The 23,812-nt window shown below is 36.1% G+C and overlaps 1 protein-coding gene across 2 annotated transcripts in view; it reads right to left on the reverse strand.

Moving 5' to 3' along the window:
• The window catches only part of LOC149529334 (alpha-soluble NSF attachment protein 2-like), a 131,029-nt gene that overhangs the window by 83,322 nt on the left and 23,895 nt on the right, over nt 1-23,812 (reverse strand). For both annotated transcript variants that reach the window (XM_089810237.1, XM_089810236.1), the window contains exon 5: nt 13,626-13,777. In XM_089810237.1, the coding sequence (XP_089666363.1) occupies nt 13,626-13,777 (152 nt within the window). The remainder of the gene's footprint in view (nt 1-13,625; nt 13,778-23,812) is intronic.

The following is a 23,812-nucleotide window of genomic DNA, read 5'->3' on the forward strand; positions in this document are numbered from 1 at the left end:
ATAAGGAAGAAATAAAGCAGAAGTTTTGGAAATGAAGAAGGGCTACCTTCGATGAACACTGAATAGCTGTGAACGCATATACCAATAAATGGGAAGAAGAAAATAGTCTACCAAACACAAAATACAAGCCAAGATTAGTTTTTGTGGGCTTCCCATCTGTATTCATCTTTGAATCACTACTCAGAAATGAGGATCGCAGCTAAGTGCTAATGATTTTTCCCTTATCAAAGATCGATGCCAACATGGACTAAAGCTTTCCGAATGAAATGTGTTGCAACCAATAGCAATGCCAGTAGTTTGTCCACCATGGAGGCTTAGGAAATAATGGAGCACAAGTCCACACAATTAAACAATTGAAAACTGCAACATACTTTAAAACCCCACCAGAGAATGTCACAAGGCGCATTTTGCCTTTAGTCGCAAAAAAGTTCCAAAAGTTTAAAAATCCACTACACCCTCAAAAATGCACTCGGGCGCAAATCAACAAATGTCAAGGAGAGTTTAGAAGTTGTAAAAATCCCTGAATTGCCCAAGAATGCACTTGAGCACATTTTCAACAAAGTCACAAACTTTTGTCCCAAAAAATTAATATCCTTAACCATAGAAAACCCCACTCAAATACCTTCTCGAGTGCAAACTTGGAGTAGTCACATGAATTCATTGTACAAGTCAAAACATGTTTCGTCCTCATAAGTTTGGTTAAGAAGGACTAAGTCTGAAACTTTGTCTTGGCAAATGGTGATCAAGAGTGAAATTTATTTTTCCTATGGAAAGGTGTTGGAAGGCTTTCAAACTTGGAAAGTATAAGTACGTAAGTCCGTGGAGTAAATGCAAAGGGAAAAAGAAACTTTACGAATTCTCAAGAAAATTTGAAATTTATTGAAAAACTTGAAAAATCCAAATTTTGGAAAAGTTGAAGAAATCCCAAAAAAATTAAAAATCTTGCAAGGTGAGAATTTTGAAAACTTGGAATCCAAAACTTTGCAATTTTTAGAACTCCAGAAAAGTCTCAAATTTTGGAAAAGGGAAAAAATTTTGAAAGTTTTGGGAAAATTACAAAATTTTGGAAATGTTCAAAACTTGGTAAATTCTGAAAAAATGGAAGTTCAGAAATTTCCAAAAAGAAAAAGTGAAATCTTGACAAATTGGAAAGTTGCAAAATTATAAAAAAATAAAAAAAAAATTGAAAAATTTGGAAATTTTCAAATTTTTGAATCTTGGAGAAAATGGATGGATTCAGATTGATGAAGTTGAAAATGATTTTTGGATTTGCATTGAGAAGCAATTAAATATTAAATCTTGAATTTAATATTTGAATATCAAAGCCTTGAAAGTTGGAAAAAAGTGAAGAAATTAAATTGATTTCCAATTTAAATTTGAAAAAATTAGTTTATATTGATTTTTATTAATATTTAATTGATAAATTACATTTACAGTAAAAAGTTCATGCAATGTGAAAAGGGAAAATTTAAAACAATGATTTTTATGGACTTAAATCAAGATATTGCTTAAATATTTATTTTAATCAATATTTAATTCATTTATATTTTAAAATAAAAATTGGGTAAAATCACAACATAACTTCTTCATGTAGTAAATGGCAACTTTGAAAAGGCAATAGAAAAGTAGTGACAAGTGGCAAAAGATCTCTTCCAAAATGGAATCTTGGAGGTGAAGTAAAGCATTTGCCTAAGTTTAGCCTGTAGCCATTATGGCAGCTTTTCATGGGCAGTCTATATAAGAAACCCACTCTTATTTCATTCTCACACAGATTTTAAGATTCCAAAGAAAACGTGAAATTTGGAAGGGAAGTTTTCACTAAGTGAAAAGACAGAGACTTTTGGGAAGAAAGAGAGGCATTTCTGGAAATTCTTGACAAAATTTCCAAAATTATCTCCTTTGGAGAAATGGTTTCTATTTTTTCCTTTCTTGCATGCTCTTATGTATGTCTATTTTTTGTTTTGTAGGAAGGAGAAACGACAGAACCCACGGGAACAAGCGAAACTGGAGGGAAACTAATAAAGAACGTGAAAAGAGGCTTCTACACTGAATCCAAAATTATTTCAAAGTGGGCAGAAGTTGGAGACACTAACCTCAGGGGCCTTGTTATTAGCGAGTTCAACCGAAGAGTGTTTGGGTACAAAGACCATCAATCAACACATTTGACCACTCAAACTGTGAAAAGAGAGTTTGTTTTTGCAGCTGACTTCCCTCCAACTTTTCAGCATCTTGAATTGATTTTGAAATGTGCAAAGCATTACAATCCCAAAAACAAGACAATTAAGGACTCAAATGGAAACAACCCTGTAGATTTCTCTCCACTAGCTATATTAGAAGCATTAAGAATACCCTTGCCCCCAAGAATGGTGACAAAGACAAAGGAGAAAGTACTCAAGGTCTATACTATCGGGACTCAATTTTGTGAAGAGGTCATCAATAATAAGTGGTAGAAGAGAAGCAAATCTCACTATTCCAAGTTTCTCAAGAAGTTGGTATGGCTCGACTTGCAACAGGAGTAGAGTGACCTAGTCATGATGCTAAATACAATTTTTGGGATACCACAATCCTATCAATTTGAAGCATGGATGCGGTACTTCATCGAACAAGTGGTTGGAGAAGTCAACAATAGGGTTGGACTTATCAACGACAACCTTAATGAACAATTGATGAATCTAGAGCAATCAAGAAAATTCTACATGAGCTCCTATGTCATCTACATGTTAACTCGAATGATGAAGTATGATGGGTTGAGATGTAAAGGACCGATTGGGAGTGGACCTCAGCAATTGAAAGTTCATGAATGCTACCCATAGTTGCATTTGCATGCCAAGGACAATTATGTTAGAGTTAATAATGTATTCGCCATGCACATTATCAGGACCTTACAAAAGAGATTGCACAAGAGATTGTTAGTTGGGGCGATGAAGTTAGTGGAGGAATATTGAGCTTGGTTCATTCAGTTCCCTACTTTTTCATACATCTAAGTTCAAGGATTTTCTTTGCATCTATACAAACTCCTAAGGTACCCAAGAAATAAGATAGTCGCATTGGAGCTCTCTCAACAACTTACTATTATGATAAAATCCAAAAAGGAAAGAGGTTGGGATTGGATTTCCCAATTTCCATAGGAAAAGGCAAAACTGAGATGTGATCATGCCTAAAGGCAGCAATAAAATCATCAAATGAACTACATTTTTTCCGTCCATAACTTAATATAGGACGGCCTAATTTTGATCCCAACAACAAAGTCAAAACAGTGGCAAGATTAAAATAACAACATAAAATGCACCTTGAAGAATTTTGGGTAAAGGGAAAGGTTGTTCATACCTATGACTGTCAAAGGAAGGAAATTGCAGATATTAATGTATTGTCTAAACCAATCTTGGACTTCACAAAGTGGTGGGTTGATCGTCAACTAAGAAGGCTAGCTATGTCGAGGGATGGCTTTACATATCAATTGATGGGTCATAAGTCGCTCAAGGATGAGAGAACAAGGCAACTATCAAGAAGAGAAATGGAAGGAGAAAATCCATCTAAAAATGTAGAACACAGAAAAGGAAAATGTGTAGCTCAAGAAGTGTAGCCAAGAAGTAGGCCAAATATTCACATTGACAAGCCTCAACAAAAGAGGCAAAGGTCTGAAAATGTTCCCTCCACATTGAGCCACACTCCAAGTGTACAAGAGATAGAAAATTTCACTAGGAAGGAAGTGGAGACGAGAAGAAGAAGAACAGAGCAAGAGGATAACTTGGCTAGGCCAGTACAAGACAGGCTAAGTATCAATGCTTATGAGATATCTACAAAGGGGAAGAAGCAATGATCAGAATATTGCTCCGAAGGAAAGTCTTACTGCAAACTTGGAGTGAGAAATGATAGAGGATGAGGATCATCCAGAGGAGGAATAAGTTTGTGCAACAGAGGCAGAGTTTTAATTAAGGAAATTACAGCTCCTAAAGTAACAGTAGAGAGTCCCAAAGGCAAGGAAGAAATCAATATCAGAAGAAAAGGAAAAAGCTAGAAATTCACAAAGATAGTAAGGGGAGAATCCGGATCCAGAATTCTACAAATTGCAACTCCTGCAATTGATAAGACCAAGGATCAAATAACTCTAGATGAGTACCATGTTATAGAGGTTGATTTAGGTCATACCTCTCATGACCAAGTTATGTAGGACTCTGATGATTCCACACAGGCTGTGAAGGATAAGATGAAGAAGCTAGAAGAAAGGTGTCAAAAGAAAAAGAGGGAAATCAAGACCTTGTGTGAGTACATAAACAACTTGCCTCGTCCAGGAAGCGAAGAAGGTCCATCTTATGTTCCTCCTACGATTGTTTCATCTGAAGCAATGGATGATATTGATAAAATCAAACGGATTGCTCAAGGTGCAGAAGTTTGGGTGAAGGAAATTCAGGAGGCATATAAGCATGCAAGAGAATTGGGGCAAGTTCAAAGTAGGGCGCTAACTGTGCTCTATAGGATCCAATGCATGGATGAGTCGTGGGAGGATGAGGATATTTATCAAGACGAGGTAATCTTGGATATACAAAACCTGATGGAGACTCCTAAGCAAACCTTGATTGGTGGTGGAGTTGTTGATGACGAGGACATATATGACTTCCTCCGATGGTACAGTGTAGCAATCACAACTAAGAAAAATTTTGGGAACTTCACCAAGGATTCTTCTTGGTGGACAAAGGTGGCAAAGAATATCAGGAAAAGGATCTCCAACGCAGTTGCATCCTTGTCATAAAGACTGATAAAAACTGAAAATAACAGTGGACAACTTCAGAGGCGAATCAGAGGAATTCTTTCAGCTGAATGCTTTCAAGAGAGTTGACTTTGGAAACTTCTCCATTTTCTCGAACACCATGCATACTACTCAAGACTTGTTACCAAACTGGGAAGAGAGTTTAGGAAAGGCTGAAAGATTAGTGGCAGTCTTCGAGTTCAAATAAGAATTGACATAGAGTATCAATACAAATGAGTTGGAGACAGTGCTGGATTGATTCCACACTTTCAAGCAGTAAAGTCAAGGATAGATGCATTTAATGCATAGTGGGAATGTGTCATGGCCATTTATTTCACCCCACTCTCTTCCTAAGCTAGCATGTGTAGCGGGCATTTATTAGCCACTAGAATAGTGCATTCCTTCCTATATTAATGTACATTCATTTTTCTTTTCCCTAACCCTAATTAGAGTTGATGTGGCAAAATCAAGGCCATCAATGACAGTTTTCATCCGGGCCACCCATTGTATTTGTTGACCAATATAAAGGCCTTACTGCTCATTTGCAAAGTAGTGGATTTTGAAATTGTTGCTATGAGCTACTAAGACAATAAAGTTTTCATTGAAGTTTGGTGATTACTTTGAGTGTTTTAGTGCTTGCTTGTTCTCTAAATTCCCTCATTTAGATTCAGTCTAGTAGATAAAGTGTTGTGATTGAAATGGAAAATACGATGGTGTTTTGATGAGTCTCTTTGGTTCATACTTTTGATGTCGTAGTGATTCTAAACCGTTGTGCAAAGTTAGCCTAAACCCCATTCATCCATATGCTCAACTTCTATCAATCACATACATTGTTCTTTATGATGGTGTTTGTAGTGGTATGAAAATCTTTTGCATAATGTTGGAAGATTGCACCAATCACACATAGTTGTAGTGTAACTTGGCGAAGTGGAGCTTGGTAATTGAGGAATTTGTCCACCAAAGTACCATCTTTTGCTGTCATTACCCTTAGGATTAGAATAGAATTTTTGATCCCTGATTCTCTTTCATTTATGTACGTTCTGTGAAAATCCCAAAAAGTACTTCATTGCAAAACCCTTTGATAGTTCCCACATCCAACATGATTTGAAATAATTATGAGTAAATATACGTAAGGCCCTTGTAATCATCAGCAAATCACATCAACCATCGATCTTATCCACAGTCAAGACTTAACATAAAAGGAACCTTGGAGTCATCGCATGATCTTCACACTATCTTAGCATACACAAGACTTTGTTCAAGAGAGGATAAGATGCCTCAATATTTTGTTCTATTGTTTGGTGGGTCATAAAATACATATCAACAAATATCAAAGGTACTGCTTTCAAGTTGGGAAGAGATCCACATAATGATAAATTCTTTGGCGACAATGTTGTTGGCCCACTTGTTTCTCATAGCATCTTGGTAAGGTGGTAGTGACAAGACTGTTGTTCCACCACCCACCTATTGGAAATAAGAGGGAGATGTCGCACAGGGTTTCAAACCCATGTGATAATTTAAAATCTACCCTCATGAGAAATAAGGGATGTGCTCAAATAGAAGTGCATCCTAGGGGTTTTCTAGGTCCCACTAGACCAAATGAGCTTAAAAGTGATTGAAAATAGGTAAAAAAGAGACCAAATCTAGGTGAATTTTCACCAACCACCTACACTAAAGAAGATTGAACATGTATTTCTCAATATGATGATACAATCAAGCTACATGAAGACACTTTGGGACTTTCATGGAAATGGGACCACATAAACCATGAATCCTTTACGTAGGCCATCACTAAAAAAATTGGTTTAGAAAACCTCAAAGAATCCTAAAATAAAACCAAGCTTCTATTTGTCAATGCCCCATCCCATCAACAAAGTTCCCTCCTTACCCCAAGTGATTTGAACACATTAAACTTGCCACAAACCAGCCTTCAAAAAAGGCGATTCACAAGCCATCGACCTCATATATTCATTCTTTTTGGACACATATTGTTAATTCCATATAACTCTGACAATCATGACTGGTCTGATTTACAAATCATCGGATCTAGTAAAGTATGGAGATCCTTAGAAAGGATCGGTCTCTTAAATACATTATATGACCTAATCGGTGTCTTCAATGGGGCACTTATATCTTCTATTTTGCATAATATAGTTAGTACATTTACTAACTAATCATAATCTCCTTTAAATGCCAATCTTGGCAAGATAAATTGAGAGTTTATAGAGGGCCGACTTGCTAAGAGTCATGTTCTTTCTAAGGACATGCCTCTTGATTGCCTTATAAATAAGGGTCAATAATGTGGATAAAGGACACATGCAAATCACATGGTCTTCTCGTTTAGCATTACTGCCCAATTCGATTTGTAGCAAATATAAAACATTTTTGCAGAATAGTTATTATACTATTGGTAACACTTCATACAAGTCTGATATATAAAAGATCATCTTCAGCAAGTAGATTAAAGGCATTGTAAAGTTTGGTTGTTCAGAATTTGCAAAAACTTTACATGGTATCAAAGCTCTAGTAGTCGAACCTAGGCTCTGCAAATTGACAATCAGACCTGAAGATAAGTTTGATGGAAAAGAACACTTCATTGCTTGAAAATTCAAAATTATGATGATTCTTGAAGACAATGATGTAATACAATTTGTTGATAAAGAATCCAAGCAACCTGATGCTGATCCTCATAAAACTATCTAGATTAAAGGAAATAGGAAAGCCATGCAAATCATATTAGATGGGGTTAAAAACGAAATAGTACTTATGCTAATTAAACATCAGACAGCACTTAATATGATGAGTGCATTATTAAATGCATATGAGGTTAACAATGCGACTAGAACCGTTGCACTAAAAAGGCAACTAAATCATATACAAATAAAGAAGGGAGAATCTATGAATTCATACTTCCTAAGGGTGGCTAATCTACGAGATGAACTTGCAAGTATAGGGACCGTAATTGAAGACAAAGAGCTAACATTTATGGCAATAGATGGGTTACTGGATTCATGGGAAACATTCTCATAAGGAGTAAGTGCTAGAGACAATCTTCCAGACTTCAATAGACTTAAAGGAGATTGTCTCAAGAAGAATCTAGGAAAATTAAGAAAGGAAGAAAATTGAAAACTGAAGATGAAGAACTTCATGTTCTCAACACAAATTCCTATAAAAGTAAGAAGGGTAATCAAAGAAATGAAAAACCTAAGAAAGATTTATCCAAAATAAAATGCTTCAAATGTGAAAAATTTGGACACTAGATCTAATTGCCTTGAGAATTCAAAGCAGCAAGTAAACTATACTTACATTACTAGGAAAGAAGAAAACTATGATCCTGAGAAACGTGTATTGTATTCTGCACTATCAAATGAAGTATCAAACACAGCATGGGTAATTGATAGTGGATCATCTCGACACATTACAGGATACAAAGAAGTACTAGACTCAATATCAAAAGAAGTCAATCGCGAAGTTACCATAGGTGATAATTCCAATCATTCAGTCAAAGGAATTGGGAACTGCACCTTGAAACTAAAGTCGGGTATTTCTCTCCATCTCAAAAGAGTACTCTATGTACCAAGAATAAAGAGGAATCTAATCTATGTTACAGCACTAGAAGATGATGGACATAATGTTGCATTCATGGATGGTAAAGTGATGACCTGGTCTAAGAACTCTTCTTTTAAGAAATCAAAGTTGATTGGTCAAAGAAAGGGATACTTGTATGAATTAAACATAGAACCTATTCAAGCCTTAATTCATGAAGCTGCTGATATAAATAAAATGTGGCATAGAAAGTTAGGACATCTAAACTTCAAAGCCTTATCAACTATGTAGAAGATGGTTACTGGTTTACCTAAGTTGAATAAAGATCACTCAAGCATATGCAAAGGATGCGCTTTGCGTAAGAACACCAAAAGTCCATTTCATGATAGCACTAGAAAAACTAACAATGTTTTAGAATAGTCCACTCAGATTTATCTGGACCTATATTTGTTTCTTCTCTTGGAGGATTTTGGTACTATATACTTTTTATAGATGATTTCTCTAAGAAAACATGGATTTACTTTTTTAAATGTAAAGAATGAGAAGAAATCCTTAAGAGATTTAAAGAACTCAAAACCTTAACTGAAAACTTATCAAGAGACAAAATTAAAACTCTTAGGACTGATAATGGAGGGGAATATATTTCAGACTTGCCTAAAGATTTTTGTAAAGAAGCAGGAATTAAGAGGGAGTATATTGTTCCTTATAACCTACAACAAAACGGGTTAGCAGAAAGGAAGAATAGAATAATTATAGAAGCAGCAAGAGCTATGATATTTGATCAAAATTTAGAATAGTATCTTTGCGCAAAAGCATCTTGTACTGTTGTCTATATCCAAAACATAAGTCCTCACTCCCACCTTAGAGATAAAACTCCTGAAGAAGTCTTTTCTAAGGTTAAACCAAATATAAGCCATCTTAGGATATTTGGGTGCCCAGTGTATACACGTGTTCCAAAAGTAAAGAGAACTAAGTTAGAACCCTCTAGGAGGAAAGATATTTTTGTCGAGTATAGTGAAACATCTAAAACATATAGAATTTTCATACCTGGTCAGAAAAAAATTGAACTTAGTAGGGATGTAATATTTGAAGAAGATTTAGCATTCAAAAGAGCCCTTAGTTCTGAAGATCCCACACATTTACCTAGTTCTGAAGAAAATCAAGAATCTGAAGAAATTGAAGATGAAATTCAAAATCTTAATCTTGAGGAAACTCAAAATCCTAAGAAAAGACCACTTTGGGCTATTAAGACTGTAGAGGAAGCACAAGACTTCGCTGCACCATTTGGAACCTTCAGAGAAAGCAAATAGACCCAAAAGATTTTCTAGTTATGCGGCAAACATGAGTGATTTATCTAAATCAGAACCAACCAATGTTTCAAATGCTATTAAACATAAAAGATGCTATTACGGAAGAATACCAATCCATTATTGAGAATGATGTTTGGGAAATTGTTCCAAGGCCTGAAGGAAAATCCGTTGTTTCTTCTAAGTGGATATTTAATATCAAGCATGTTGTTGACGATAGCATTGAAAAATATAAAGCCAGATTCATAGCCAAGGGATTCTCTTAGAAAGAGGGAATTGATTATGAAGAAACCTTTGCTCCAGTTGCCAAATACACCTCTGTAAGAGCAGTCCTAGCTATTGCAGCATCGAAGGGATGGAAAGTATATCAGATGAATGTGAAAACAACATTTTTGAATGGAAAGATTACAGAAGAGGTATATTTGGAACAACCTGAAGGATTTGAAACTCATAACCCTAAAGTCTTTGTTTGCAGGATCAAGAAAACTCTCTATGGGCTTAAACAGGCTCCAAGGGCATGCTATGGAAAAATTGATAGGTATCTCTCTAGTTTAGGATTCTCCAAGAATGAAGCTGATCCAAGTCTCTATTATAAAAAGGATAAAGATGATATGATAATTTTGATACTATATGTTGATGATTTACTAGTAATAGGTGATGATCATCTTATAGATCAATGCAAGAAAGATCTAATCAGAGAATTTGAAATGAAAGATTTAGGACTCCTTCATTACTTCCTAGGACTGGAAGTATGGAAGAATTCTGACAGCATCATACTTAAGGAAAGTATACATTAGACATCTTGAAGAGATTTGGAATGTAGAACTACATACCTATGTCTTCTCCAATGGAGACTAATCTACACAAACTTAAGGAAGCAGCTACAGAATCACCCTCCACAAATTCTACTCTTTACAGACAGATGATTGGGTCTCTTACATACTTGGTAAATACAAGACCTAATATTTGCTATGTTATTAATGCTTTAGGTCAATTTATGCGTGAGCCAAAGGAGATTCACCTAGTTGCAGTCAAACACATTATGTGATACTTACAAGGCACTCTTAACCTCAGACTCAAGTATGAGAAAGTTGACTTGGACTTACATGGGTACATAGACTCAAATTGGGTTGGAAGTGTTACTAATAGGAAAAACACTTCAGGATGTTGTTTTAGTTTAGGCTCAGCGATGATATATTGGATATGCAGAAAGAAGGCATAAGTAGCACAAAGTTCCACAGAAGTCGAATACATTGCCGCAGCAATGGCCTCTCGAGAAGCAATTTATCTTAGAAAGTTACTTGTGGGATTATTTGGTCAACCCATGAATCCTACTATTATTCATTGTGATAATCAAAGTTCTATCAAGCTTTCTGTGAATCTAGTTTTTCACGACGAGTCCAAGCATATTGAAATTCCTTACCATTATGTAAGAGATATGGTAGATAGGAATACTATAAAATTAGAATACATTTGCACAGCAGATCAGACAGCAATTATTCTTACCAAACCTCTCTCTCGAGTGAAGATAGACCACTTCAGGAAAAGACTTGGTATGGTTGAATTATAATACATTTGTATTCTTTAATTATTAATGAAATAATTTTGAATTAAAATTATTATTGTCAAGCTATTGACTGTTATGGGCTTCACCATTTGTATTCATTATCTAAGAGGTGATGAGCTCTGAGATAATGAACACTTGTATAAAAGATATTATGAGAGATGACGATCTCTTAGATAATGTGCAGAACAGTAGAGAATTATTGTCAGATTTGGATGAGTTTGAGATCGTATTGTGATGTAGACATTTCTATGCCTATGAATCACAACTTGGATAAAGGAAGAATAAAATCATTCTCCGGATTTTATCCTGTGCACTGGTAGATCTTGACTCAAGATCATATTGTGATATAGGCCTACTAGTACCTATGAGTCACAACTTGGATAAAGGAAGAATTTAATCATTATCTGGATTTTATCTTGTATGTTGCATTCCATGCAATACTGTTATCACTAGTATAAGTCATATCACAAGGATAGTAATATGACATAGTATCATGTGTTCAATGATACCACATGCTTAAAAGATTCAGATAGATAGAGTATCAATCTATGCCTATTCATCTTGATTGATGGTACTAGATATTCTATCTCTCAGTATGATTATCAAATTAAGGAGTGTTAATTCCATATAACTCTGATAATCATGACTCCTCTGAACTACAAATCATCAGATCTAGTAAAGTATAGAGATCCTTAGAAAAAATTGGTCTCTCAAATACATTATTTATATGACCTAATCGGCGTCTTTAATGGGGCGCTTATTATCTTCTATTTTGCATAGTATAGTTAGTACATTTACTAAATACTCATAATCTCCTTTAAACACCAATCTTGGCCAGATAAATTGAGAGTTTATAGAGGGCCAACTTGGTAAGAGTCATGTCCTTTCTAAGGACATGCCTCTTGATTGCCTTATAAATAAGGGTTAAGAATGTGGATAAAGGACACACGAAAATTATATGGTCTGCTCCTTTAGCATTACCGCCCTATCCAATTTGTAGCAAGTATAAAAAAAATTGCAGAATAGTTATTATACTATTGGTAACACTTCATACAAGTCTGATATATAAAAGATAATCTTCAGCAAGTAGATTAAACGCATTGTAAAGTTTGGTTGTTCAGAATTTGCAGAAACTTTACACATATCTATTAATAATTCCATTTAAACAGCAATCAGTCCAACTGTAGTCCACACAACAAAATGATTTGCATCCACCTACAAGAAATGATGGAAGGAATTAAATCAAAGGAAAGAAAAATACACAAACCATCGCCCCCATCCTCGTATAAGGTAGAGAAATATGATCATACCATCTTCAAAGTCATATGTGACCAAAAGTTAAAAAGTTTAACTTCTTAAAGGAAAATCACTTCAAAAGTACCAATACTTCGACAAGCGGACCTAGCAAAGAGCTTATGAGAAGCTTTTGTAAGGGGTCCTATGTTTCATTAATGATTAAACAAATTTCATATGGAGAAATCTTAGAATGAAGAGTGTAGGTAGGTTATCCTCATTTGTTAAGAGAACATAATTATTGCCTAAAGGAAGATGTTGGTTTGGCAAGAGACTTTTACCCAACAAGATAGCGTCTCCAACGTCTCCCTTGATGTGTCATCATTGTATTGTGACAACAAACAAGACTATCTAAAGGGTTAAGAAATCGCTAAGGAAGTCCAAGCATTAAAAAATGATAATAACCAAAACTTCCCATATTACTTTCCACATTATTTTTCTATGGAAAATTCGTATCTGATTGAAGGAAAGTTTGGGCTATAAATTATGAGGCTTTAACAAAAAATAGAAGAGAACTGAGATAAGTGTCATTAAATTAAAACATAATCCAAATATTGATAGCTAATTTCCAATTGAAAAACAATGCATGTTGCTTCTCATGAGCAACATCTCAAAAGATGATCATGATAATAGATAGATGTAGATAAAAACCTACTATAGGATAGCAACATATCTTCCAATCTTTACTTCAAGAACTAGGAAAACCAAATACTCTTGTTGGGATGAAGCTTCATGTACAACATGCCTACTATTAACTAGTCTATTAAAATAATGTAAAGTTTCTTTAATGGTGATTGTACTTAGTTTAAGTAGTTTCTTTTCCAACTTCTATTTACATTTATTTCTTTTTAAAACATCATAATATAATTGCCTACATATTGTAAACTCCGTTTTCATTATTGAATATACAATTACACTACATCGTCTAGGTTTGCAAATTGAGCCATTAACTATGCTTGATTTGTCTTTTCTATGGACATATTTTTCTATATATTTTGTGTTAATTTAAGTGTCCAAGGCCTTATGGGTTGAGGTGCACCAACATGCCATTTCTGTCATATTGTTTCCACGTTCGATTTTTAGCACATTAAATGAGGTAATTTTACAAACTTTTAATCAAATAAGTCAAGATTTGTTGCTTTATTTAGTTAAAAGGTTGACTTACAGTTCAAGTTGAGATGTAAATTGTGCAACCTTAATTCGGCACTGGTTAGCTGTGATGTGAACTTCTTCACCCTGGAAAAGGTCAGCTGCTTGCTCAAAGAACTCCATAGCCTTCTCAAAATCATGCTCATTCTCGTAAATTTCACCTATATCCTGCAAACATTATTATATCCATTTTTTAATGAAGAGTCACAACCAAGAAAACCTCATAAACATTCAAAAGAAATTAAAGATTTGAGATTTTCAGACTTAAACATAGTAACATGTATGTGGACACCAATGTGTAATGTTTTTAATTCTGTCATTTCAGGTCTTGTCCAAGACCTCTCTTCACAGAAATTACTGGATCAGTAATGTGGTTTTTGGATTACTTTCTTGCTCCTTAAATACAAGATGGAGAATATTACAATGTGAGAAAGATCAGCCCTGTAATTTTGCTCATTTTGGAATGGGTTTATTATTCCTAAATATCATAAACTAACTCTTATTATGGTTCTTATTGTATTTCTTCTTACTACTATTATAATTTATTTTCATCGTTGTTATTGGTGTTATTATCGATGTTCTCATTATTATTAATACAAGATGGGATTAGAATTTGAGAAAGGTCAGCCCTATAATTGTTTTTAATTTAGAAAAGGTTTATTATTCCTATAAATAAAAAACTAATGCTTATTATTGTTCTGATTTTATTTCTTATTACATCTATTTTTATTATTGCTATCCTTAAGCTTGTAGTTCAAATTAAGGGTGTCCATGAATTGCCAATCATCCATCCTCCTTCCCCCATCTCTATTGATATTTCAAATGTGTTCCAAGATTTCAAACTTTAAAGTGTATATTAAGCACTGATCTCCTACCAGCACTACTGTTTCACTAATGCAAATATTGTACTTAGTAGCTAATGAGTTCTTTTATGTAGATTTTTTTACTCTATCATGTTTAATGTTGCAATCATGCTCTTTAAATATATAGACTTTCACAGAAGCACTCTATCATGGACACTACAATATTCATGCTTTGACCAGACCTATGTTTGGCTGACCTTTCTTTTCACTATATTAATCAATAGGAAAGTGGCCTCAATACCTTATTTACTTGTGATATTAACTATTTTGTCTCGATATTTCTTTATTTAAAGTAAATTATGATGTCCCCATTTTTAGCAATATTGTTTTGTAAGTTTTTGGCTGAGTTTTGAGTTTTCTCATAAGCTTCTAGGTGAGTTGAGGAGAACTCCAAATTTCTTGGAGGATGCAAAGTTAGTCTTTCTTGGTTTTCATTGATGACATTAAGCTCAATTAGCATTATAAATTGCAGCAATGTTTTCATAAGCATCTTCAAACTCCTAGAGTGTTCTCCAAACTTTTCAGAGATCATGTCTATTTTTAGTCACCAAGGTAACTCTAATCATCATCATAACATCTTCAATATCATTCTAGTGTGATCAAAGCTTTGATTCCGATTAAGTTTTCATGCTTTCTACTACTTGGGTGAGTTATTGGATAATTGATTAATATTTCAATGATGTTGTCTAATGTTTACAAATAATAAAAAGACGACTTAGTCTAAAGCTCAATTTAAATGTAATAAAGTGTTTTAAAGTTTGACACCTCATTTAGGGGACTTTTGTACATGAAATGTTTTGATTATTTCAAAAAGGTTATCTTTGGGAAAAGGGGATTGTTACAATCTATAAATTCCAAATTCCTTCCAAAAAATTATAAAAGGAGATGTTAGGGCTTATTTGTGCTAAAGAATGCACATACCAATATCGTGTTGAATTAGACCTCCATATTTTTCCTTGGGAAAGGGGATTGTACAATTTTTAAATTTCAAATTCCCTCCAAAAAACTACAAAAGGATGTGTTGGAGCCCATTTATGCTAAAGAGGGAACATAACATTATGGTATTGTGTTGAACTTGTGTATCCTCCCCTGAATCTTCTCAGTATTGTTGACTGCGATTTTGATAAACTAAAGACACAAAGTAATAATAAAGATGACAATGCATACAAGATATAGGAACAAAATATATCTTTATCCCCAAAAAAAATTATTATAGAACAAAAGACTAGTGATGGTCAGCCATATTACAGTTGATCCAACTAGATCATATTACATTACCTAATGATACAAAATATATTTAAGGACCTGATGGTTACCAGAGAAACAACAACTCACAACCAATTGACACTTATAACTACCCCAAAATGACAAACAAACAACTAATACATAGTTGAATAACCAATATTATTGAACATAACAATAGAAATTATATGCTAATTGTAGATTTTTCAATCACACCAAAACCATGCACTGGTGGTGGAGAGGGATCCCATCGGGGATATAGTTGCTACGCCAACACCCCCTCACACGATAGAGTTGGATACAACCACATACCACATGGGATTTTCTCCCACTACATACCACATCGATAATCCAAGCTTATGTAGACGAAGGGTCTCGGTGTTAGATAGCCAAGAGGGGGGGTGAATCAATTAAATCCAGTTATCCTACATGCCATAAAATACTTTTTCACAAACTTAACTCTTTAGACTTTCAGATGACTAGCTCGGTAAACATTTCCAATAATCAACTTAATCATCCAACAAATTATTAACTTCATATATACTGAGTATCAGAGTAAACTTTTAGCTTGTACCAAGTTGCAACAATAAACAGTAAATATGAAATAAACATGCAACACATTAAACATCCACACAATTTTGACACAAGTATTTTAAGTGGAAACCCTGTTAAGGGAAAAATCACCTGGGAACCGACAACCTAAAATTTCACTCTTTTGAAGTGAGCTTTATTAGGAGCCAACCTTGTTAAAGGTTACATACACATTGTTAATATGACCTTGTTAGAGGATTTTCACCAAAGATCATCTAGACCTTATCACTCCATGAAATATCTACAAAGTGGCCTGATCTAAAGAACTTACAAAAAAATTGAATGTCACCATACAATGGATTTACAAATAAGACTTGTTTGGTCCACTTCGTTAAAAGATTTTCTGCCACAATGGTTAGAATGCAACAGTGAAATGATCTATTTGGTTTAGCACTACCTTTGCTTGTTCAAATCTTTGTTTCGCTCTATCTCTTTCCTCTTTCTTCCTTCTTATCCCTACTGGCTGATCCACTCAACAACACATCAACTTAGAAATTCTCTTGCTTGATCTTCACATTGCAATTCAGCTCAGTTATCATCTGGCTATCAATTTCTTCTTCAACTTGATCAGCGACGACAAACATCGTGTTTATCCCTTAAATAGAGAACTTTTTTGCTTTGTTGCTCCATCAAATCCCTTCATTTTTCCACTTAATCACAATCGTCAAATCTTCATCCAGCGCAAGTTCATTGAAACACTCAGTTAATACCCCTTCACCTTGAAATTTGTGATTCAATTTAAATCATCTTCATCTTATTTGATTTTCTCCAATCATTGATCTCATAACTAACTCCATCCTTCCCCTTGAAACTTCTCGAACAATCTTTATTTTCATCAAATGTCAACCTTAGATGAAATCTTTTCTAAATTGTTATTCCTTTTTATTGCTCGATTAACATTACATCTCGCTCGATTAATACTAGGTTCGGTTAAGACTGTAACTGCTTGGTTAAGGCTGTAACTATTCGGTTAACACTACACATCAGATGCTCGGTAACAACTATAGTAGCTCAGTTAATACTAGGATCCTTCATTCACCGACCAAACTAGCTTTCTTATACATGATCTCAACACTCATCAAATCATGTAAAACAATCAAGCCAATATTATATTGCCAAGGTTTAACTCATTCAAGCACCCATTGAATACCATACACTTATCATCACTTACAACATTATACTTTCCTCAAATTCTCTTCATCTATCAAATGGTATGGAACTCTATTGAATTAGCATAATGTCTCACTAATTAAGGCTTGACATCAATGAAAACATAACAACTTATATGACTCTTTCACATACATTAATAGCATTATCAGTTGACTCTTTCACATACATTAATAGCATTAGCAATTGGGGCTAACACTAGGGACTTAAAGGACTCAAACCGATGACCTGCGCTTTGGTACCATGTAGATTTTGCCATCACACCAAAAGCACATATTGGTGGTGGGGAGGGATCTCATCAAGGATATAGTTGCCTCATCGTCTCCCTCAAAAGAAAAAGTCATCTTCCAAATGATAAGAAAACATCAACTAATATTTAGGAAGATTAATGACAATATTGTGGACAAAGACTTGGAAATGTCCCTTGCAAAATTAAACTTTTCCTATACTTGGAAAATCTAATAACGGTGGATGTGACTTGTAGTCATAGATATAGGACTCAACAAGTCATGGCAAGCCTCGCAAAATCCTGAGGCAAGCTGGGCAAAATGAGGTAAGTTGTCCCTTAACTCAGACTCAATCGAGTCAAGACTAAGTCTAGGCTGACTTGTCGAGTAAACTAGACTCCATTTACTCGCCATGTGCTGATCTTAGGACTCGACTGCGTCAAACATTATGAAAAACCAAAAATAAATACTTTTTATTATTTTCACTCTTTGCTTTTGTGTTTATGATTGCTACTCAACCCTAAAAAAGGATTTTCTTATTTGCAAACACAAGGATGAGATAAAAAGAGGCATTAGAGAAAAAATATTGAGGTTTTCATCAATGTTATCATCAATTCATTACTCCAGCACCTCCTTGTCTTCTCAACTATGGCTGGAAGAGGATTGGTCATGAGAAAAATTGTCGATTTCTAGGTATTCCCTTTGCCTTTCAAGCTTCTCTAGTTGATATTTGGAATGTGTTCATTGCCAAGATTAAGAAGAATCTCTCTAATTGGATCACCAAGCCACTTTCACCAATTCACTTATTGGTAAATTTTAGGTTTGATCTAAAATTCTCACAGCCACTCATGTGCATTATTCTTCTTGTTGAGCTCCATCCAAACCTTCTTATATGAAGCTTGAAAAGCTTCTTCATGATATTTTGTGGTCCTCTTCAAAAGACCACAAGGATTTTCACCATGTTTTTTGGGATTTTTGTTGTCTCTTACGAGATGCATATAACCTGCGCTTCTTTCCATGTAGAGAAAAGGATTGGATCTTTGTGTTAGATGAATTGTGTTATTTCTAGGAATGGCGTCTAAAAATTTATCCTTAGGCATTTCCTTTCCTCTAGTTTGTTGGCTAATTGGCAGGTTAGAGAGGGTAGGCTTTCAAGATTTTTCGATCACGTAAGTTGCAACTCATATCGAGGGAACTTTCGTTGCCAAGAACATATAGCATGACAGGAAAGTGGTTAAGCCCTAGCTTTGGTGGGTTGGTTCTTGCTTTCGAGATGAGCTATCTTTTGATCAACACAACCTTTAGGGTTCTTTGATTATTCATATTCAAGGGCTCTCTCTAACTTGTTTTTCTTGGTTTGTGCTTTGCAGTATCACAAAAAAGGCATCTGTAATGTAATGTCCCCAATATTATTAAATAATAAAATTTTGTTATGTGGCCAAGAATCAATGTTTTTAATCTCTCGGGCTCATTGGTTACTTTTGTTTAAGTACTTGTCGGCTTACTGCTATTTTGTAATCCTTCAGGAAGTTTCCCCGAAGCCCTTTATAAGGCCTTCTTGTAGGTTGTTTTAGGCATGCGTTTTGGATTATTTCTCTATACTGTGAATTCCTGTTGGAGTTCTCTGTTGTCCGCCATTTCGGAAGTGAAAGACCTTCCCTACTTGGCTCTAACAGTTTCAGTGGGATTCAACCCTCACCCTATTCCTTCAGCTATATTACTTTGCTTAGATCTAGCAAATCGGAGCACCGTCATATTGTGAATTGGAGAAAACACTACTTAATTTGTTCAATTCTCTGTGGTATGTATTGGGTAATTCAATCTCTTTGTTTATCTGCATTTAAACTCTCTATTGTTACACCAATCGTCACCCTTCTCCATTTTCCTTCAACTCATTGCATCACCCCGTACGGGCCCGCTCTTCAAGCATCCCTTTCCAAACATACCATACAACCTTAGACTTTCACCCCATGTAAGGTCATCATTAGAATATCGTACAGCCATCTCAGCACCATACGGCCTAACATATGCCCTCATTCCTCCCTCCCGCACGGTGACCAACTCCACCACCGTACACCATCCCCCTTCTTCACCGTACAGCTGCACTCCAATGATCATACGACATCTTTCCTTATAACCATACAACCATTACATGTTCATGTTACTGTACAGATTGCCTCTTGAGACCGTACAGCCATTTCTTCTCTCTCACCGTACAAATTTAGGGACATTCTAGTGGTATCGGAGCTAGTGATCTTGCCAACCTATTGGTGATATTGGATGTCGCCAAGATCCCAATCAATAGGAAGAATGGGTGAATCAAGCGCGGACATGATGCAACTTCTAAGGGAGCTGACAAGTGGACAACAACAACTCAGTGAAACCTTGTTAAATGGACAATGACAGCTCAGTGAGACCTTGGCGAAGGGGCAAGATCAAATTGGCGAAACCCTCTGACTTTTGGCGCAAGGAAGGTCAAATGGAGGACACAATGGGCATGATGACAATTATGTCAATGAAAGGCTTCACACAGAGCGATCCCACACATGACCAATGATGCTAACATTTCCCCGACGGTTGGAACAACCTAGGGAACAAGAGCCTACTTTCCTTGAAATGCAAGATCAATTCCGTCAAGACTAGTTTGATGCCGGATTTGGTGCAGAATTATCCTTCAAGGATTATGTGGATTTGCGGATGAGATATCCTAGGAGGCAGGGCAATTACTATGATAACATTAGATGAAAGATTGGAAAGATAAACTTATCAGGCTTTGATGGATCTGGGTATACATCAACACGAACATGGCTTCAAAAGGCTAATACATACTTCCAGCTCAACCCCATGCCTGAAGAAGAGGCAATCAAGTACACAGCACTTCACTTGGAGGGAATCGCCCATGAATGGTGGAACGATGGGATGGTCACCCTCGGTCATGATCGAATCACTTCTATGCCGAGTTCATGGAGAGACTTATTGATCGCTTTGACGGAAGGGATCCAGAGCTTAACTTCAAGAAGTTGGCACAACTATAGCAAACTGGATCAGTAGAGAGTTACATTGTAGAATTTTAGAGGCTATCAGTACTAGTGACAGACATTTCAGAGAGAAGACTTGTTGTTTCATTCATGGATGGGTTGACCAAACCCTTAAAGGGTTGGGTGAAGGGTTTTAACCCTGACACACTTGTGGCAGCAATCAAGAAGGCACGAGACATGGCAACATCCACTTCTTCTAAAAGTTATTCACATGCCAGGCCAGCCATTGTTCTTAAGGAGAAAGACAACAAGCTCCCTCCAAAGAAGCAGTCAATAGATGAAGCTACGAGACAAGAGTTGAGGAAGAGGAAGCTATGTTTTAATTGTAAGGAATAATGGGAACCAAGACACCAATGCTTAGGGAAGGGGAAGATCCATTCCATAGAGGTGATGTCAGACAGTGAAGAGGATGAGGAACCACGAGTCAAAGAAGATGATCAACAAATTGCAAAAGAGGGAAACATAAATCATGTAGAGAGGATTGTTGCACTAGTACGTCAAGGAGTAACCATTGCTCTTGCGGGCACTCCAAGCTGTACTGTTTTTCAGGTATGAGGAACTCTCCAAGGACAACGGGTCATAGTTATGCTAGACAGTGGGGCCACAATTAATATCATTAATTCATCACTTGCGGAATGAAGAGGTTTAACTACGGAGACACATGCGGGATTCCAAGTAAAGGTAGCCGGAGGAAACCTTCCCACAACTTAGCATTGCCATGGGAAATCACACAGTGACCGAAGATTTCTTTGTAGTAGATCTAGATGACATGGAAGTCATTCTTGGCAACCAGTGGATGTAAACATTGGATGAGTACACATAAAGCTTCAAATGAATGGAGTTTTCATTCAAAGTGGATGGAAAGAAGGTGGTCCTTAAGGGAATGTCAAATGGAGGGCTGAAGGAAATCTCAGCACAACAGATGGAAGCTATTCTTCGACATGATGACATTGTTTGGGCGGCACAATGTTTGATATCAACAAAACTAAAGAAAGGACAACAAATTGACCACCAGGATGATGAGCTTCACACAGTGTTGGATAAGCATAGTACAGTCTTCATCAACATTCCTTCAGGCATCCCACCACACAAAGGATTTGAGCACATCATTGAGTTGAAGGAAGAAGCCAAACCTATCATCACTACACCCTACGGCCATCCAAAAAGGTTTAAGGAGGAGATAGAAAAAACGATCCAAGAACTCCTAGAGAAAGGGTTAAGAAGAAGGATGAAACCCTCCGAATGTGTGTGGACTATCGTCCACTAAACAAGAAAACCATTAAAAATAGGTACCTCATCCCCAAGATCGACGAACTATTGGATGAGTTACATAGTGCACTCTATTTTTCCAAAATAGATCTTCGTTCAGGATACCATCAAATCCGCATGAGGGACGAAGATGTGGAGAAGACTGCCTTCCATTGCCACTATGGAAATTATGAGTTCCTAGTTATGCCATTCGATCTAACCAATGCTCCAGCTACTTTCCAATCATGCATGAACCACATCTTCAACAAGCAACTGCAAAGGTACCTATTGGTGTTTTTTGTTGACATACTTATTTACAATAAGACACGGGAGGAACATTTGAGGCATTTGGATGAAGTACTCGGAATTAGGAGTCACAATCATTGTTTGCCAAGAGGTCAAAATGTGAGTTTGTAATGACACAGATATTGTATCTAGGGCATATAATAAGGGGTTCAGGTACACCAATAAAAAGATTCAAGCCATCTTGGATTGGTCGCCTCCCAAGACTCTCTCTGATCTACGTGGATTTCTTGGATTGTGCAGTTATTATAGAAGATTCATGAAGGGGTTCTCACAACTTAGTGCACCACTAACAGACCTGACAAAAAAAGGATCTTTTCATTGGGATATGAAGGCACAACACACTTTTGACAAGTTGAAGGAAGTTATGAGTTCATGCCTGGTGCTGGCACTACCCGATTTCAATCTGCCCTTCATCTTGGAGTGTGATGCTTCGGCAGAAGGTATTGGGGCGATGTTGATGCAAAACTGTCACCCCGTTGCATTTGAGAGTCGAAAACTCTCAAAAGCAGAATGATTGTACTCCATCTATGATAAAGAGATGCTTGCAATCATGCATGCACTAACAAAGTTTTGGCAGTATCTTGTTGGGGCAAAATTTGTGGTGCGGACAGATCACAACAACCTAAGATATTTTTTAGAGCAGAAAGATTTAAATGAACAACAACAGAAGTGGGTGAGGAAGATCCAAGCTTTTGACTTAATATATTGAGTATGTGAAGGGAAAACATAATGTAGTGGTTGATGCTCTATCAAGGAGGCCTACAATATGTTCATTGTCTGAAATTTCACCAGATTGGAAGGAATGCCTATTGGTTGAATACTCCAAGAACTTATTTGCTTTCTAGTTGATGGATGGTCAAGTACAAGATGATAGGTATGAGGTGGTTGATGATATTATCTACTACAAGAGAAGGATTTATTTGGTACCCAAGTCCAAAATGGAGGAAAGAATTCTGAACAAGATGCATGATTCACCGTTGGCTAGATGCCCAAGATACCTGAAAACCTACAGGCAAATCCGAGAACGTTTTACATGGAAGAGCCTCAAGAATGACATTTGACAGTATGTACGGGAATGCTCTACCTATCAGCAAAACAAATCTGAGCATACCCTACCTACAGGACTTCTCCAACCATTGCCAATCCCTAATCAAAAGTGGGAAAGCATTTCCATGGATTTTATCACTGGGCTACCCAAAGTTCAGGGGAAAGACTACATTTTTGTTGTGGTTGATCGTTTGACCAAGTATGCCCATTTCTTTTCCATTTCCACCAGGTACCAAGCATCACAAGTTGTCAAGTTGTTCTTTCGTGAGGTTTTCCGTTTACATGATCTTCCACAAAATATAGTAATTGACAGAGATAGCCATTTCCTTAGCAATTTTTGTACGGAGTTATTTAGGCTAGCGGGAATGGAGTTGTCACCAAGTACGAGCTACCATCCACAATCAGATGGATAGACAGAGATTGTGAACAAATGGTTGGAGGGCTATCTGAGGAATTATGGTTCAGCACAGCAGA

Source organism: Cupressus sempervirens, chromosome 11 (genome assembly GCF_028749045.1).
Source record: "Cupressus sempervirens isolate cs-2001-9-10 chromosome 11, ASM2874904v1, whole genome shotgun sequence".
NCBI lineage: Eukaryota > Viridiplantae > Streptophyta > Pinopsida > Cupressales > Cupressaceae > Cupressus > Cupressus sempervirens.